The sequence below is a fragment of the Haemorhous mexicanus genome, chromosome 5 (genome assembly GCF_027477595.1).
Source record: "Haemorhous mexicanus isolate bHaeMex1 chromosome 5, bHaeMex1.pri, whole genome shotgun sequence".
In the NCBI taxonomy this organism is placed as follows: Eukaryota; Metazoa; Chordata; class Aves; order Passeriformes; family Fringillidae; genus Haemorhous; species Haemorhous mexicanus.
The window spans coordinates 16,636,495-16,655,538 of NC_082345.1; the positions used below are offsets into that span (position 1 = coordinate 16,636,495).

General features: G+C 38.9%; 1 protein-coding gene across 3 annotated transcripts; it reads right to left on the bottom strand.

Annotated features, from left to right (window-relative positions):
- Positions 1–765: 765 nt before the first annotated feature.
- On the bottom strand, positions 766–17,370 carry TTLL1 (TTL family tubulin polyglutamylase complex subunit L1). Of its 3 annotated transcripts, none has more exons than XM_059846132.1 (11): positions 17,286–17,370; positions 14,320–14,476; positions 12,904–13,112; positions 11,549–11,729; positions 10,340–10,474; positions 10,063–10,171; positions 6,950–7,093; positions 5,119–5,205; positions 3,821–3,984; positions 2,134–2,289; positions 766–1,079 (listed from the first exon to the last, which is right to left on the bottom strand). In XM_059846132.1, the coding sequence occupies exons 2-10, from the start codon at positions 14,430–14,432 to the stop codon at positions 2,160–2,162; spliced, it is 1,272 nt and encodes a 423-aa protein (XP_059702115.1). In that variant the 5' UTR covers positions 14,433–14,476; positions 17,286–17,370; the 3' UTR covers positions 766–1,079; positions 2,134–2,159. The 3 variants fall into 3 exon arrangements, with proteins under 3 accessions (XP_059702115.1, XP_059702114.1, XP_059702113.1); XM_059846131.1 differs by having other exon boundaries at positions 766–1,084; XM_059846130.1 differs by lacking the exon at positions 766–1,079 and having other exon boundaries at positions 1,595–2,289.
- Between the last annotated feature and the right edge of the window lie 1,674 nt (positions 17,371–19,044).

The window sequence follows — 19,044 nt, forward strand, 5'->3', positions numbered from 1 at the left end:
CATTGCCCATACAGAGTACCACCAACAAACCAGTTTGGAAAACAAAGATTATTTAGATGCTATTATCAGCATTGGGTCATTGTGAAATTACACCTAAAAGTATCCCCTAGATTCAGTCTCCAAAGCCTTCCACAGCAATAAATCCTAAAATCCCAGACCTGGTTTTGCTGTTAAGCCTTCCCAGAAAGGAGTGCTACTGTTACAGAACAAGAATACCACAACAACACATCCTCTGTCCCAGCCACTACAGAAATTAATCACAAGCAGTGAGAGCAAGCTTCATTTTCCTTCTATCACAGTACCCTTGTTATGTTACTTGTCTGTCAAAAATATAATCATACTACAAAATACTATTTACTACAGGCCCACAGTCCCTAGGGCTGTTACTACTACCCCTGTATCCCTAACAGGCACTTAGGGGTAAAATCAGAAACATCTGCCCACTAAACATCAGTAATTAAAACAACACTATGATGATTAACACATCTGACTACACCTCTGCTTAAAAACAGCCTGCCTGTCAATGCTCAAATATACAAGCAAGACTCACAGTTAGGAACTGAGAAAAACCAAATCAACCCTCCATCACCATCACCAATAAACCACACACCAATAAACCCAAGTAAAATAACCCAACCACAAAATATGAAACCTGGAATTTAGGGGAGCTTTACCATCCTGCAGTGATCATCTTACCTTTCACTTATTTATTTCAAGAGTCAACTAGAATATGATTTTGTAGACACCAGTGAGAAGATTCAAAGCTGAAGAAGAGAGAATCAGATTTTATTTTAGTGGAATATACAAGATTAATGAAGACTATGCTTGGAGTGACTCAGCCTACAGATTTCATTCTTTACTACCAGGTTAAATCCCAGATTCTGTGTAAGGGTATTGGTCAGCCCAGCCCACATCTGCCCTTCCTCCTCAACACAAGCTGCTCTGGCCAGACTGTGTTCAGCTGTCCTGGAGACCCCAGTTTGCTGCCCTCTTCTAGGAGGACCTTCCAAAACAGGTGAAGTGGTGCAGTTGCAGATGGTCTGGTTTCGGTGTTCAAGAAACTAAAAACTTTGGGAGAGCTAAACTTTAACAAAAAAAAAAAAAAAAAAAAAAAAAAAAAAAAAAAAAAAAAAAAAGAGGGAGGAAAGGGGAAAGGAAAAGGCAATCACAGACCCCACTAGTTTATTCATATGCTTTGCTGTTAGAAGACTGAAATACCCATTTTTATCTTTTGCTCTTTAGTTTTGGTAGCTAAGTACCAGAAATAGCTTGCCATGTGCAACAATATCTTTGTTAAATAAAATATACAAAAATATACAGATGTTTAACTTATATACATGTATAAATACACTGAGAGATTCTGGTGCAAATAAAGATTTATCATCGGCTTCAAGCAATGAGATTTCTCACAGTATCTGGTTGTTCTGTCTGTTTTTCACAGACATGCACTATCTCAAAATAAAAATTAATGGCTAGTGAAACAATCCATCAATATACCATTGAAACACTCCCTCAGTCCATAAAACTTCCTACCTTTAAAGAGTTAGCAGCTCAGAACACTTAAAGGAAATAAAAACCCCCAACCCTCAGCATATAAAGACTTGCTTTTCAGTTTATTAATACTGGTTATAAATCAATAGCTGCATTAACTGGCAACAGTCTCAAGTACATGTACTGCTAATTTTTTCTAGTTCCTCTTCTTTTACTACAAAAATCTGAACCATCACTGTGAAAATATTAATGTTTACCACCATCATCCTTTTATAGAATCCACAGCTCATTTATTATAGGCAGGAAGGGATAGGCTACTAGAGGAAATAAATACTATCCAGAACAGCAAACAGTTTCTTTCAGAATATGCATTTGAGTTGCCACCTTTATAAATAAAGTTCTTGATCATTATTGAGAATTAGTTTATACAAATCATATGAACATAACTGTATATACATACACACTCTATATCTATTGCTGTAATAATTATCAGGTCAGTATATGTCTAGTACAGTTCCCAGGTTCTCAGTGTTTGTTTCACTTTTCAAAGGCTGTTCTGTCTTTGCTAGTATTTCCTACATGCAATGCAGCAAACATAGAAATCTGTTCCAAAACTTCAAGTTATTCTTGATGTCTTCCTACCAAGAGTGCAGCTGTTGTTTCTGTCATCATTTCCAGGTGGTCAGGACAGGCTTTCCTGAATCTCTTGCACGGCTTCCTTTGACCCCTGTGGACTGCCCAGGACGGCCTCGCAGGTCACGATCAGTCCCATCGCTCTGCGCCATCTCTTCATCATATCTGCAGGTAAGGAAACCCCTTCAGTGCCTTGTGCTGCTACACAAACAGCAGTGGGCCCTGAACATTCTACTTCTACATTCTATTCTGATTACCGCCTAGAACTGGAGTTTGATACAGGCTGCTCTGCATACAGCTTTATGCAGGCATAGCATCACATGCAGCTATGAGTCTATGAATCTATAATTTTACAATACAGATCATCCTGAAATATCTTCAGCCCCTGTTTGAAAGAAATAAGTCATCTGGCAGCTTTAGTTTAAACTCCTGAGTTTGTGAAATTTTGTGCTTGTGAAGTTTCTCATGTACTTCTGCAGGTCTGTGGTTAAGCAGAAGATCAGCCTGCTGCCAGTTCAAATAACTCCTGAGCTATTGCTTCAAAGGGAGGATTGTTAGCTGCAGTGTTAAAACTCCCCTGTTGCATCACAAAGAGAGAAGGGAAAGAATGAGGTGAACTAAAAAGCCATGTGAACAAACAAAATGCATTTGATGACACATATTTGGAAACACTCAACCACAGTGAGGAGTGGTTCTGTAAATATCTAAATCCATTATAGCCTCAGATAACCTCAGATAAACTGACATTTCAGCTGCTACGCAAATTCCAAGCAGAATTTGGTTACAGATAGGTAATTGTAATTAACAAAAGATAATACTAAAGAATTTTGTAGGAAAATCATAAAATATACTTAGTTATACTGTTTTATAGGTATTCATAGCTACCATGTGTATAACATTCATTAAATCTTGAATCCTAATTCAGGCCACTTATATTTAACTGATTTTACTAGTATAGAGAAAAAGTATTTAAGATGAGCATGAACTAGTGGATCAGCTATGTACATAAAGGGCATTCCTGATATACTGAGCAACTGCACCACTACTGCTAGAGAACCTATCCAAACATTTTCTCAAAAAAGATGAGAAACTGTGTCAGCAATATGGTACTCAAATCAGTGTTCTTCTGCATAAAACCAATCAATCCTAGATAAATCTTGCAAACATTCCAATATAAAAGTCTCAGTTTCCTTCATTTCTCTCCTTATAATACAGATCAAGGAAAGTAAAAAATATCTGACAATTCTATTATTTATTATTACATTCATTATTCACAGGACTCAAGAGGCATTATTTCTATGAACTGGGAGAAAATTTGCATCAAATAACTTTTAAACCAGAACCAACTATTTTAACTGTTAAAGTACCATGTATATATTAGCTTGCATAAAATTAAAGTTCTGCACTTGTAGAAGACAAACATTCACTTTGCTTCCGTCCCTCAGTTCTAGCTGCTACAAGCTCAGAAGGTGCAAGCAGGAGCTTATCAGGCAACATTGTCTCTGGACATGAGGCAAGGGAACTTTGCTTTAATGCACGCCCCCCTCCAACACAGCTCCAAAGAAATGAAGTAGTACTCTGTGTCCATTTTTCATATCAGAATGAAGTTTACCTTATCTTTTTGGTCTACATTACACATCAAAAAAAGCGAGGTGAAATAAAAACATTGTTTCTATGAAACACTGATAAAACTTACAAGACTTCATAATTGCCCAAAACCTCTTTTGGTGGAGATTTATTCCATTTGGAGTCAGGAATTTCCCCGTTAGGCACAGCAATGTTAAGTGTGTCATTAATTAGATTATACTTCAAGATGCGATCATTAGCGGTGCTGGAAGTAAGAGAAGGGGAAGCATTAACCTACAAAAGGAGAAAAAAAAAACCAGTCAGTATCAGTTTTTGGAGTGTTCTCCAAACAGCCTGTGTGATGTCTGTGTGTATCATATGGGAAATTGAGCCTTGGTGTCTCAAAGCACATCTTTCAGTTCCTCAGGCACTGGAAGGAATTCCCCACTGGGCATTTTTCATTTGACTTAGACAGGAAAGTACCACTCTGTTAAGTGTCTGCAGTGTCAGCCTGAAGATTTCTGTTGAGATGACTGTCACCAGGGTGAATCAGACAAGACAGGATTTTTGTTTCATTTTCTCTTTACATGGTTACAAACCCCATACATTTGAGTCTTTAAAATTTGCCCAGTTTACATGAACCGCTGTTGCACACAGAAATCTGTGGCTCTCTTCTGGGTAAACAACTTTTCTCTAAGTTCTTACCAGAATTCTCCCCCATTATATTGTGAGTTGGAGAGTGCTCTCTATTCAAATCACTGCATTGTATCTTCTTTTAATTAAACCTGGGATTCATTTAACATATCTTTGTTCCACATTTATTTTGGAAAAGTAGTATCAGAACAATAAACATTATTTTTTTATGGAGTTCACTTCAAATTAGACTGAGAAGGAAGAGGGAAGGATAAAATTTATATTGAACATACAGAGCTAAAGTTAATATACGAAAGAGAAATTTATGTAAAAAATAAAAAAAGCTTTCCAAATATCCTAATTATACTTTGTATGCCCCTTTTGTTTCCTCTGTAACATTAAGGCCATGACAGCATTTAAAAAGTAAATTTGATGTTTTGCTAAATTTGATGTTTTGCATCAAGTCGATGCCCATTTTCCAGGTACTGATCCAATATTTAACAGGGCTGCTAACATTCAGACTGCCTCTGACGTGCAGTTGTATGGATGCACTGGATTTAGAAACCAAAACAGAAAGCCACAAACAAATAGAAACACCAAAAAAATAGGAAGGGAGAGCACATGCTAGCTTGGTCATCACATGACCTATCTCAATTTCCAATATTTTTCTTAATCCACTTACCCGATAAACAAAAAATATTGTTTAAAAAGAGGAAAGCCTACATTGAAATCTACTTAGTTTTATTCTGTGAAATGAGAAGGAAGTTTTTTTCCCTGTATTTTATAGAACTTTACCTCAATTAGCCAGGGTTTAAGCTTGTCATCAATGATAATGTCATATCCATAACACTCAAAGCAGTGTTTATCATTATTCATTACAGGCTAGGGAAAAAAAAAGACAGTAATATGTATTAAAATCTACTCTTCAGTAAGTAACCCAATTACCCACTTTCTTTGCTAGAAATCACATGTAATGACATTACGAATCTTCTACAACACTTTTCAGTATTGTAACTCAAATATAAGTTTGCTAACTAGTAGGTTCAGCATGCCTCTTTTTCTGAGGCTGGATGTAAATATTTCAATACTAATGATTGCATTGATGCCAAGTATTGAGTTATGCTAATTTCCCGTTATGCTTCCATAGTGAAAATAAGTGGTTTTATAATTTGCAAAAGTAATAACTATATTTAAAGCTTGCATGCATCAGGAGAAAACAGGAAGTTTGAAAATTTACAGCTCCATATAACTGTGAATTCTTTAAACTTTAGAAAAGCAATTCAAAGACATTTCTTTTATTCTGCTACTGTAACTATGCAGAAAATTTAGGTCAAACAATTACAAAATACATTTAAAAATTTTAATTACTCAAGGTAACTATAACCCCAAAGCCAAGAGAGACCAAGAATCAAGTTTGCTTAGATGCACATACTCTAGAGAACCAGGAGCATTCCAGCATTTGCTAAACATTTGCAGTATGCATGGTATAATACTTTCTTGTATGTGAAGCTCATTAGATCTTTTAGAGTAAACTTTGTGAAGGTTTCTGAGATGTTCTTCCCATAACTAATAATGAAGCTTTTAATTTCTTCAGGGACTGAAAGGGGGGAGGAGGAACAAGAATCTAATTACACGAGCCATTGTCAGAAGGACAGGAACAACAGTTTTCATGCTCCATCATTTTTACCACTTCTCCTCTTCTAAGGTTCTGCTAGCATTTGATTATATCCCTTTTCTTCTCCCAAGTACCTTCAGACATGATTGCACAGCAGAGGCCAGGTTAAGGCATGCTTCCCCAGCTCCCACTGATCCTAGCTGCACGACCTTGTCCCTGTTTCTCATGCTGATTCTGGTGTTCATCTGCTCCTTCCGTGACTCAGCTTATTCCCCTGGCAGAACACCAAGCCATCAATAAAGCAAGGCAGTAATTGTCAGTGCACAAGTGAGCTGATTCAGCTCTAAATGGTGCCAGGACCAACCCAAAAGAGAGGACAAGACAATGTACTTGGGACCAGGAGAGTCCTTGTCAACTCAGTTACCCCAGCTGACTCCCAGAGTGGTACCTACCCTGTAATGTGATCACAGAATATTACCCCAACACTAGAAAGTCAGTCAAGCAGAGAAGTGGCTGCTGCTGCTTTTTTTTTTTAAATAAATTCATGATAACTCTGTGACCTATGCATAAAAGTAGTGAAAGTATGTTATGTAACTCTGATGAACTAATAGCCTTAAGGTTTCTTCCATTTTTCATATCAGATGAACTGATGAACTGTCCTCCAGAGGTTTTTTTTTTGACACATTTGTTATTGCTGGAATGACATCACACATTTTGGCAGAACTTAATACTATTCACAAAGGCAGTATCGAGTCATATTAAACCATTCACAAATCCCTCAAGGAAAGAGATTTATTCACTCCCACAGACAGCTCAACCCACTCACCCACCCAAGATTCAGTTCCCTCATCTCAAGAGATATCAAGAAATCAAGAAATAAGAGAGCTGCAGAAATCAGCATCAACACCATCACTCAAAGAACAGAAAAGAGATGCAGGGGTTTGAATGGCAAGCTCACTTCCATAGTCATGGGAAGTCTGCAGCTGGAATGGTATCACTGGCAGCACTCACCGCAACAGCCTTCAGGGACTGCACAATGATCCAGTGGATTTCATCAAATAATTTGTTGGTGACTTCCTTTCCACGGGTGCTCTCCAGGTACAGGCGTAAGTTACTCACTGTCCACTTGCCTCCATGGATGTGGTTGTAATCATCCTGAACAGTTAAGGAGTTCACTCAGTCTAAGATTTTGAAGCTGTTCAGCAGGTTTTTTCTCATCCCTACAAAAAGTCCCCTTATATTTACAAGTACTGCTCTAAAAACAAACCTAGCTAATTGCTCTTGCAGCTTCATGAACACCTCAACTTTGAACTGCTCTCTACATAAACAATTGCTTTTATTATAGCTCTAATATGCTTGTATCACACATCGTAAATAAAGTAATAAATCTTTGTTAGGAGAAAAAAAACTGGGTACTTAGTTTTATAATAAAGTATGCATTATGATTTGGAAATAGAAGTTTTAAAATGTGAAAGGAAAGAACTGAACATTTTGCTCCTCTGGGGGTAAGGAAAAAACAATTAGTGAGCAACAGCAGAATTTCACTGAAGGTAGCTGTTGTAAAATGCAGCACTTGAAAGTGTTTTGTCTGTGTTTATTTATTTAAAGTACACCTTGTCTGTTCCCTGGTATCTTCTTAATGGTGCTACTGATAACAGTTACGTGCAAGAACATAGCAAAATGACACCTGAATTGTTTTTAAAAGTTAAAATTTTCAAGTAATTCAGTACAAAACCCCACTAAGTGTTACCGAAAATGAACAGGGGGAAACAGGAGATTACCTTATGTTGTCTTTTCAGAGGCTATCAAGGCTGTGCATTATTTCTCTTTAAATGGAAAGACAAGGGCAAAGCCAGGGGTGCTCATACTGATGGAAAAGCACATGTTCAGCCCTCAAGGAACCCTCAGGACAAATACTTTGTCCCTTTATAAAGTGTTCTCCTCAGAGCACTTCTCAGAATTAATGATTGTATGCCTGCTAAATTACAAAACACAGAATGCATACAGCAGAAAAAAGCTCTCAGAAGAACAAATTCAGTCGTCCTCTAGGACAAGGTCAGAGAAGCATCTATCTTATTATTAGGCTTTCTCCTATAGCTTCCCCATTAGTAAATTTGGAGAACTCAACGGTACAAATAAAGACCTGAAACATGGTTCTCAGGATTTGCTCCATGATAAAAATGTCTTGACACCAGATCCCAGAAAGAGAACAGAGATCAAAGTTTCAGCCCTCTTTGCCCTTCAGAACAAGTACTCAAATCAAAACAGATTGCAACTGGGTAGAGCTTTACACAGTCACAGTTGTTTCATCAAAGACATTAAGATAATGTGAAAATAATTATGTATAAGAATTATTGTTGTTTTGTTTGTATTACACATGCATTTTCCAGCACCTCATCATAATTTTTATAAATTACTGACAGCTCAAATTAGTTACAGTTTTAGAAGACTACAGCTGTACAGTCTAAAAGCCTCCAAAGTTACAGGCACATTTAAAACAGAACAAACAGGATGAGTAGCATAGCTTTACATTAAACTTCCCTTCTGCCTTACTGCAAAACTGAACATATATCAGTGGTTTAAAATTTATAAAAAGCTTTTCAAATATTCTAGTAATAATTCCACATTCTTAGGCTGCTACTTCTATACCCATTTCTGTTGTCCTTTATTCTAAGTGATGTCACCACCATGGTCACTTCTCTTATCTGGGAAAAATCTTGAAGGCCATTCTTTAACTGGTAGAGAAAATGGAAGGGTGCATAATAACAAGGCAGGCAATGTACCACATGCCTCACATCTTCTCTGCTACTGCAACACCACCAGGATTTTTTCTAAAAGTTGTATGGGACCTGCTTTCACCATAAGTAATTCTCAATGTGTCCTGTCAAACCAAAACATGTTTGAAGCACTTCACAAATCAGCAACTGAGCAACAAAATGTTTGTAGTACTGAAAAATGGCATATTTGACCACTTACCTGGTTAAGAACTATCAACATTATCATTTACATTGTTGTTACAGCAATATCCAGACAGAAACAGTTCTGCTATGCTGCACATCTTATGGAACAGTAGCAGAGAGGGCATAGTAAGCAAGGTTTCAATTTAAGACATATTGCATGTACCTTGTGTGTGAGTGCATGTGTACACCTACATTAATATAATCAGGAGCGTGTGTGTGCATGTGTGTCCATACATATTATTTCCCATACCATTAAAATAAAGCTTCTGGCATTAGGAAGTGCAACAGTAGAGTTTTAATGACTGTACCAGAGGCATGGTTTGTAAATCACAGACATTGGCTAAAAACACCAAAGGAACAATCATTATCAAGTCATTCCCTGATGGAACAAGGCTTGGGAAGTGACACTTTATCCCCATCTATGTCACCCCTGCCCCACTAACCTTCCCTTCCCGCTGCTGAATTTCAGCCTACTTTGACATAAGGAAGGGCTGTCAAAGCTGTCATGTTCCCACATGAATATCAATGGCAAATTACAGGACAGAACTGTTCTAAACAGTTCAAACCTGGAGCAGGCAGAGCTCCAGCTTTGTCCATGCAAGAGGAAGCCACCAGATGGCCAGGCAGCGCTTATTTATCCCAAGTTTGCAACTGCACATTCCCTTTGTTTTCCACAGAAGGAAGGCAGGGGCAGGAGGTTGGCGGAACACTGGAAGAAGCTGGAAAATCCTGTGATGAATATGTGCTGGAAAGAAGAAATTGAATTAACTACCAGAGAGAGAAAGGGAATGGGAAATGAGGAAGGGGATATTAAACTACTATTAAAAGGCACATAACACCATGAAAAAAACTCATTAATTTCATTGTTCAATTCATAAGTGAGCATGTTGGCTTTTAAATGAGACTCCTGCTCTCAACTACTGTGAGTCAATACTGAAAATATCACACCCAATTACAGAGCTGCAACTCATTATCTTGACTTCTGATTTGTGGTTTTCTAAAATGTCTACATTCTAAAATATATTTATTTGTAAGTGCAAGGTGAAGTATTTTAATTACAAGATGATGAAGAGTATGACAAAACCTTTTGATTCCAAGTTTCTGGGACAATTAAAGAAAATCAGTCTTGCTACAAAAGAGCATCGAAGAAATCAGCACACTTACCCCATGTTTCTGAATGGCAACGTTTGTAAGATGTACAAACATGTTATCCAGTTCACTTGTACTTGGTGTGTATTTCACTGTGCAAAACCGGCAAAACCCAAGCTTATACCTTAAATGCAAAAAGTCATTAAAATGTGTTAAATCCCTGTGAGAAGCAAGGAAGTGAGCATCCCAGGATACCAGCTACTGGTTACACTTCCTTGTGCAACATGCACATCATTATTTTGACTACACTGGACATTATCCCTAAACCAAATACAAAGATATGCAACCTTACATGTAACAGCGCAGTGGACGATAGGTAGACACCAAAACGTAGAGACGAAGATCAAATTTCTTTCCACCAATTAGTAAGGGATTGTTGATGTAGAGTGAAATCACATAGGCTTCTTTGGAAGACTGAGACACAAACCTGAAAGACACAAAACATGTCTCACAGTATGATATTTGCAACACTACAATCCCTTAAGTCTTTTACTTCTTTAGAAGTGTTCTGTAATTTCGAGTTGACTGAAATCTTGCATCTTTTGCCAAGACAGTGTATTAAGTTGTGGAGGTTAATAATACACACTTGGCATCAGGCCTTATATATTAAAAAAAAAAAAAAAAAGCTGAAAATACTGTAGAGATGACTAAGATCAATTACTCATTTTAACTCCCACAGTAGCTGACCAAGCCATTCACAATGCAGCTCTAGAAGCCAGCCTTTTTCCCTTGAAAAAAATTTAGAGCTTGGCAAAGTCCAGACAAGCAAAAAGAATGTAGTGCAGTACCTTCATTATTCAAGGTCTTGTACTACTGGAATATTTGCATTTCTGCTTGGTGTGAAACTGCAAACCACTGTAAAAAGTTAATATAACTTTTAGATTGTGACATTCTTCAGATTCCAATCAAACAGGGGGAAAAATACTCAAATGATATTCAGCCAGTCACTTGGTCACAGGATAAAACATTAGCTGTGTGACCAAAACTCCTAGTCAAACATAAAATTGATATCCTATTTCATCCATTTGGAAGATCATCAACATGACGTGTATTATTTTCTGTTCCAAAAGGAAAATACATTTATTTCATAGAAATGCATTTTTCTTTTGTACCAATTTAAAAAGTGATTTAATATATATTAAACAATTATTGAAATTGCCGAGGGGAAGATTTTTCTCTTGCTTCCTGTTATTTAATACGGTGAAGCAGAACAATTTATTTCTGTGCAAGTTTTTCCCCAACAACACTGAAAGCAATTTTATAAAGAATATTAATTGAACAGTTCTGTGTACCTCCTCATACCAAAACAAGTTGTATTATAACCTGTTGAAGGAGGAAGCCAGATAACAACTGAGATTAAATGCAAACCTAACTGTAAAATGACAAAGCAATCATAATAATAATAATGGCATACTTTTCCCATGCATCAGACAATCATCATGTTGATGCAGTTCAGCTAATTACAGAAAGTACAATAAAGGCTTTGGTTTCAAGAACTTACGAAGATGTTTTGCTGTCTCGAGACCATTTTTTTATTTGGGAGAGTTTGTTGATTAGAAATATTCCTTTTCCTTGAGCTTTGCCACAAGGTTTCATAATCCATGTGCTGGATGGATTCTTTCTGAATTCTTCAACAAAGAGATTATAATCGGCAGGAAGCATAAAAGTCACAGGAACAAAATCTGAATTAAGGGGGAAAAAGGTGCACAATTAAAGACACTCTATCTGATAAGGCTACTGACACAAAAAGACTAAAAAAGAAAAGTTTTGTATTTTCAGTTTTCCAGTCTGGCATGATCCACCTTCATTAAGACTCATGTTGCTTTTTATCTCATTTACATACCAGTTTTTACTTAAACAACTGCAAAATTTTGCATGATGCTAACTTCGTAATAATAGATTCTAATTCATGTGGATAGATTTTCTTCTTCCATTTATATGCTGTGCTATTACAGTATTAGATGCCATTTCAACAAAACAATTGAAATTTCTCAATCTCCTTGATCAGCTTCCACCATTCTTTATCATGCTCTGTGCAGGCAAACCGCCCTTCGGCTGTGTAATTTTTTATTTCCATGTAACTCCCATTATTCTTATTTATTATATCTTATTCAGAACCATCATTCTCCTTTGCTCCTACACTCAGTTTTACCATGAATACTGAAACCTAAAGAAAAACATTTTTTGCTATTAAATTATCTTCAATTCCATTCTTGAAGACCTGCCCTCTACATGGATGAAGTGTTTTCATTTCACTTTTCCAAGATGTAATTCAACTCCACATATCTCACTCTGTTTAACTTCAGTGCTTTCTGACCTCCAAACCAATTCTGCTTTCCTCATTCCTGATCTATTCTTGGTTTAGTTTTGGGGTTTGAGTTTCTTGGGTGTTTTTTTTTGTCTGATTTGCTTTTTATTTTATTTTTTAGCAGTTATTATTAGCTCCCCAACTTCTCCCAAATTTCCCCTCTGAGGTGTTTGTTCATTCAGTTCTGCCTAGAGCCTTCCTTCAAAAAGGTTTAGTTCTTGCTCCATTGTAAGATTTTCATGTAACAGTTTTTCACTTTTGAATTAAAGAAACTGTAACCCTCTCTCATACAAAGTAGTAGAGCCCTTTGATTTCACCACTAACCTAATTGCAAAGTATCTTAAACCCACAATTTTACCTCTCCAAAATAGTTTTTGAGAAACCCCAAATGAATCAAACCCAAAAGAGGAACAGAGCACTTCAAGGTAGCCACTTTAATGCCATAACACTCCAGAGGTTCAGTGCTTCACACACAAAAAAAGCTGGTTCTCTTCCAATTATTGACTCTCTAAGAAAAAAGCTGAATGCTGAAAATAAGAACAACATACCCAAATAAATATATTTCCCATTTTCATCCTTTTCTGCAAGAGGACTTCCTTCTTTCTCAAGTTCTTTTCTGTATCTCTTGATATTCTTCACCATCAAATCTTTTCTGGTCAGTTCATAGTGGTTTGGGAAATGATTGACAATTTGGTCATCAGAGAGGCGGTAACCAGTTTCCACACTGAACACATTTCTGATTGTTTGGACGCTCATCCTGAAACCAAAAGCAGACATCACGGGATTTCTGTCAAGAAACACACTTCAGGATGACAAATTACAGATCTTTTCCCTCCAATTTCTTCATCTTTTCTCTCTCTCATTTCTCTTCATACTTAATATTTTGCTGCAGTGACAATCCAACATATCCTGAAGTTCTATTAACAAAGCAAATGAAATCCTGCGGAAGGTTTAATCAGTCCCTCCACTACCACTGAAATTGGTGCAGGAAGTGAGGACAGAAAGATGACAAGTGGGTCCTACTAGACTCTGGCTTGTTGATAGTCAGGTCAATCCCCAGCAGGGCCTAAAAATGACTGAAGTGCACCCAAATGCTACAGAATCCTCTTTCTAAATCTGTTAATTCACACTCTTGAAACTCACCCTTTCTCTTCAGAAGAGCCACAAACCAACCTTTTACTGACTGCCTTGATACTTGGATTACAAAAGGAATTCAAACATATGATTTCACAACAGGTTAAGAGAGCTTGCTAGAAACACCTGTGTCATTTAGTTATATACCAGATTAAAGTGCTGCAGTGACAAAGTCATTAAATCAGTTATCAACTACATTTTTCACAGAAGATAAGAGTGGGGACATAAATGCAAAGAATTTTCCATATTAGATGTCTCAATGCGAAAATTTAAGAATATTTCCTGAGTGCTACCAATCTGCTACATTACCATTTCAGGAAAAAAAAAACAACCTAACCCAAAACAATACAACACAGCAATTTCCATGAGTGCTTCCCCACTCTCCCAACTGCATTCCAAAAGCATGAACAGATTACTAGATTCCTGCCCATTTAGATTCCTGTCCATTTAAGTAAGTGGTTCACAAAGGGTACATTTGGCAGCACAAACTGCCATTCTGATGTATTTGAAAGGAACATCATAAATTGTTTCATTTATTTAAAGAGTACTGTTTCTGCCCATTAACAGATGATTGCATTCTAGGACAGCATTTCATGGGCTTATATCAGACAAACACTAAATGAGAAGATTATTTACTCTCCTCCTTTTAACACAATCTTGGTCTAATTTCTCAGTCGTTCTCAGTATGGAAATGTTGAACAGTTAGCCTGAATATAAATCATTATCATGAAGAGAAGGAAAGTACAATTTATTACAGAAGTTTGGACTCTGGTAGCAGGGCAAGCCTCCATAACACTGATAAAAGAAACTGGGAATTGTAGCATACTTACCAATAAAAATTCCAGTCTTCATTTTCTGCCACCTGAATCCATCCTCTTTTTTCAAAGTTGTTTATTAGAACAGATTTTTCTATGTCAGTTACCCACTTTACTTTTCCTGCCATTATCCTGAAGTGGAATCAACCTCTTCATGCAGAAACTTTTAAAGCTGAAAATAGGGGAGGATACAGGGAAGTCAAAGCAGAAGAAAAACGGAACCTAGAAAACACTTTCACATAAATATTATTAGCTTAAAACACAAGGAAAATAACATCTAGGCTCAGACTGAAACCCTGCACTTCTCAGCTGGAGAACTGCACTAAAGGACACTGGTTGCAGGGAGGGTTTTCACACTCCCTGCCTTTTACAAATAGGCACAAAACCTTCCCTTAAATATACTACTGACAGAACCCCTCTGTTCTACATTGGATAATGTTTAAAGAACCAATACAGACATTGCATTGTTTCTAACTTAGGAACATATATTTTTGCTTTGTTTTGAAGCAGGAAAGTTCATCTGGATCACATGATGCCTGTAGCATAAAAACCCATGATTCCAAGAGAAATCCCTCACATGCTCTATCAACGATCAAGATTTGCAGTACCTCAGGGGAGGGAACTAAAGTTACTGACCTTGCAGCTGGTATCATTAAACCCTTACAGGAGGATTTCCCTAAACGTCAGGCTGTTAGACGAGTGCTTACAAACTGCAGTTCAGCTCCTGACAGCAGATGTCACTTTCTACATTAGACCTCTCACTTGCCCAGGTCAGCGTTTTGTTAGGATCACTCGACCATTCTGGCAGGAAGGGACCCCAGCAAGTCCCCTGGTCCAGCCTCCCGCTCAGTGCAGGGTTAGCTACGATGTGTGGACAGCTTGCTCAGAGCTTTACCCATTTATGCTTTGAAAAGCCCCAAAGACACAGACAGCACAGCTTCTCTGGGCATCCCATTCCACTTCCTCACTAATCTAACGGGGGTGGGGGGTAGGGGGTGGTTCTCCCTATGTTTTTATTATTTTCTCTACATTTGTTTTTATTACTTACATTACTTTCCCAAGAACAAAACTTGCTGTGCAAAGGAGCAGGAGAGAGCTGGGTTATCACACGCCCACAAGCAACACCATCTACTGCTCCTTCTACACACAACTTTCCATTGAAAAGTAAATTTAAACATAAAAGCACCTTTACTAAATGCAGTAATGTAAATAATGAATGCTAATTCAATTTAATATTAATGCCATTTCTGCAAGTAACATATTGGACTGGAATTCAAGGGGTCTTCATTTTCCAGGACTAGATATGGGAATGTACATTTGCCACCAAGCTCAGGCCCCTATTGTTTCTGGGAGGTATAACGCATATAATTCCACACAGACTATTTATCCTGTCAAATCCTACAAAGCCAAAATGCTTACTAACAAACTTCAATTTGAGAAAGTTTAGGACACATATTTTTATTCATGTTGGTAAGCAATCTGAAATCAAGCTTAGATAGAAAAGAGTATACAAAGGCTCAGGGTCTGTCTTCTTGTGTGTGCTTTTACACAATCCTTAGTTCTACAAGGTCATGACCTTTCTCTGGGCCTTCCAGATATTACCAGAACAAAAGTAAATTAAACAATTAATTTATTTGTACTGAAGTTTGCATAACCCATGATAAATGACTCAGTAATACCACAATGTAAACTTTTCAAAAGGCTTTATAGCAACATTCTTCACATCTCCAAGCTACCCCAAGAGGTTCACCAAAATTCAAACCTAACATTATACCTGTTTCTCTGACTCTTTGAGCAATTCACACACAGGAAGGTGAGCTGAAATTAAGCCAGAGCTAAACAATGGATACAGCTTCTACCAGAAATCAGAAGAAAAATTAGAAGAGCACAATTCTTTTCCTGTTTTGGGATCTTGGTGCCTCACCTACCCCTCCTACTACAGAGGGATCGAAGGCAGACTGAAAATTCGTCCTTGGTTTCTGCCGGATTTAATCAATCTCAGGCGATGCTTAAGTGGCCTGTAACAAAATCTTCCAATTTCGTACAAATTGATCGCCAAAACCCACAAACAAGAATGCACAACAAATAATATAATTTTAATACTATGTACTTTTCTAAAGGAATCCTCTAATCTGGAAATAGGTATTCTAGATAACCCGATGAGATTGCACAAGATAGCTACTACACATTCAAACTTCTGGTCAGCTGAGGTCCTTAGTTTCACAAAAAATCAAAGAAGAGCTGCATAACACAGCCATAGCCTGCATATTTGTATTAGGTAATAAGTAAAATCCTTCACAAAACACCGGAGCTCCTACTCCAGAGACAGCAGGCCTGTCACTTCTCCAGAACACTACCTTTCCCGCCCAGACTGCTACCACGGGCAGCAAGGAAGCCTGGCAGCAGCCTAACCCCCAGGTGAGACCTCTTGCTCTGGTACAGAGTGATTAACTGAGATCCAAAAGCAGCCTGGTTGCCATCACCGCCACTCTAGGGAGCCAGTGGTGCTGATGGCAGACTTTTCACACTGCAAAATAGGGGTGAAGCTGCACCTCCGGCACCGGACCAGCAACCTCTGTTTCCTTCCAACAGTACAAAATGTAACTGTGCTTCATCAATACGTTTACTACTGGAAAATCCACTTTGGCTGTGCCATCAGAGGAGGCCAGGAGGGCCTGCTGCGAGATTCCCGAAGCGTCAGGGAGGAGAAGGAGCCCAAGACTGAAGAGACATACGGCCGCGTGTGCGTGGGCGCGTTTGGGGCGATGGAGGGGTGTGCATTTCTGTGTGTGGGGTCGTGTGTTGGTGTGCATGTGTGGGGATGTGTGTGGGTGTGCTGGGGTGTATGCGGGACAGGAACGGGGCTGTGGAGGGAGGGGATGGGACTGGGGATGTGTAGAGGCGCTGTGGGTGTGTAGGGAGGATGTCGGGAACGGGACGGACACTCACGACCCGCCCCACGCCCCACGCCCCGCGCTCACCTGCCGGAGGGAGCGCGGCCGCCGCTCCCCTCAGCCTGGGCCGTCCCCGCCGGACGCCGCCATCGCCCCGCCCGTTCCGGCCACCGCCCCGGGGCGGGGCTGCCGGGGCCGCCGCCGGCCATGTTGTGTGCGAGGCGGGCGGCAGAGCGTGGCGAGGCCGGGGCCGACCCTCCCCCGAGGGGCAGGAACGTGCAGCAGGCCCGACGGGGAACCCCCGAACCCCGCCCAGCCGCCTAAGGGTTGTCCCTGCTGTCTGGCGATGTTTTGGTCTCAAGCGTGTGCGGCTTGGGCCTGCTCTACCGTCATGAATCAAGTCCCTAACAATCATCAGTCCATGAGTAAATGGGGATTTGAGTAAAGGCCATCGCGTGACAAAACCTTCCCGGATGTTACCAGAATATAAAACCCCCAGGGACACTCAGATGCCAAAGCTCAAGTTCGCGTTTGAGCCTATGAGATGCTAAAATGTTCCTAACCGTACAGCTGCAGGAATAGGTGCTTTTGTGCAGATACTGCTCAGAGGAAGCAGGCAAATTTTCACCCAGAATTTTCATCACAGAACCCCAGACTGGTTTGGGTTGGAGGATCTTAAGGCCCATCCCACTCTACCCCCTGCCATGGGCAGAGGCACCTTCCACTAGCCTAGGTTCTCAGAGCCCCATCCAGCCTGGCCTTGGACACTGCCAGGGATGGGGCAGCCACATCTGCTTTGGGCACCCTGTGCCAATGAAAACAACAACATGGTCAACAGCTCTAATTCACTCAGTGAGAGCTGAGTGAGAAAAATAGTACCTAAGAAGATACGGTTTTAGTTCCTGTGCAGAGAAGCCTAATCTGTGCATACAAAAATCCTTCCAAAAAGAGATTATCAAGACACCTGCCATATATAAAAGTCACCAATATTCTATGATGGGCTTGACACAAAACAGTAAGATACTACATAGTGGGCTCCAGAGATCGGAAAAGTCTTTGAGGGAGACTCTGTAAGACAAATTACATCTAATACTTATTTTGTCTCTGTAAGACAAATTACTAATTAAAAAATAGATACATTAAGACAGTAGCTGAAATAAACAGTTTGCAGTGTGTTGGAGTACAGCAAATTCCTTGGAGCTCTAATTCCCCAAATAATCTGAGTAGAATAAATATACATTATGATTTCCTGGGTGATGCCACGGTAATAGGCTGTTTCAAGGATGCAACTACAATGAAAGAGTTAATTTAATAATTCATATAACCAGAGCTATTAAATATTCCCTTGTTTAGCTATGAAAGCAGCTGCAAAATGCAGTGTCACATGCATGGCCACGTGCAGTGGAAATTTCCTAGCACAACAATACTTCTGGCAGCAGAAGAGAGCAGCCTTCACAGCCTTCTTTCTATCAAGAAGGTATGTCTGCTGTGGCAGCTGACAGCTAGAAAAGTGAGCCTGAATCTTCATGCTGGTCAATCCTATTTTGTTCCTGCATCCATCATACCTCAGAGGAAAGCTGAAAGGAAGTTCACTTTATTAAATATTTTATTAAGGACAGAAACAGTTGTTGTGTTGGTGTTTTTTCAGGGTTGTTTGGTTTTGGGGTTTTTTGTTTTGTTGTTGTTGTTCGGATTGTTTTATTATAAGAGGATTTTAGCTTAATTCAGTTTTTAATTGATGTTGCAGTTCCATAGTATTAGATGTTGTTTTGCCATCATTCTGAAATTAAAGCTGACAGTATTACATCACAACTAATAATAGCTGCTGTGGTTTTCAATATTAAGG

Bases quoted from the DNA above. Each gene is read 5' to 3' on its own strand.
- TTLL1 (XM_059846132.1), bottom strand. From the start codon at position 14,432: ATGGCAGGAAAAGTAAAGTGGGTAACTGACATAGAAAAATCTGTTCTA. The intron at 11,730-12,903 runs GTATGTTGTTCT...CCCTTAATTCAG, and splicing joins TGGGAAATATATTTATTTGG to ATTTTGTTCCTGTGACTTTT. The intron at 2,290-3,820 runs GTAAGTTTTATC...CCTTACCTGCAG, and splicing joins TTGGGCAATTATGAAGTCTT to ATATGATGAAGAGATGGCGC.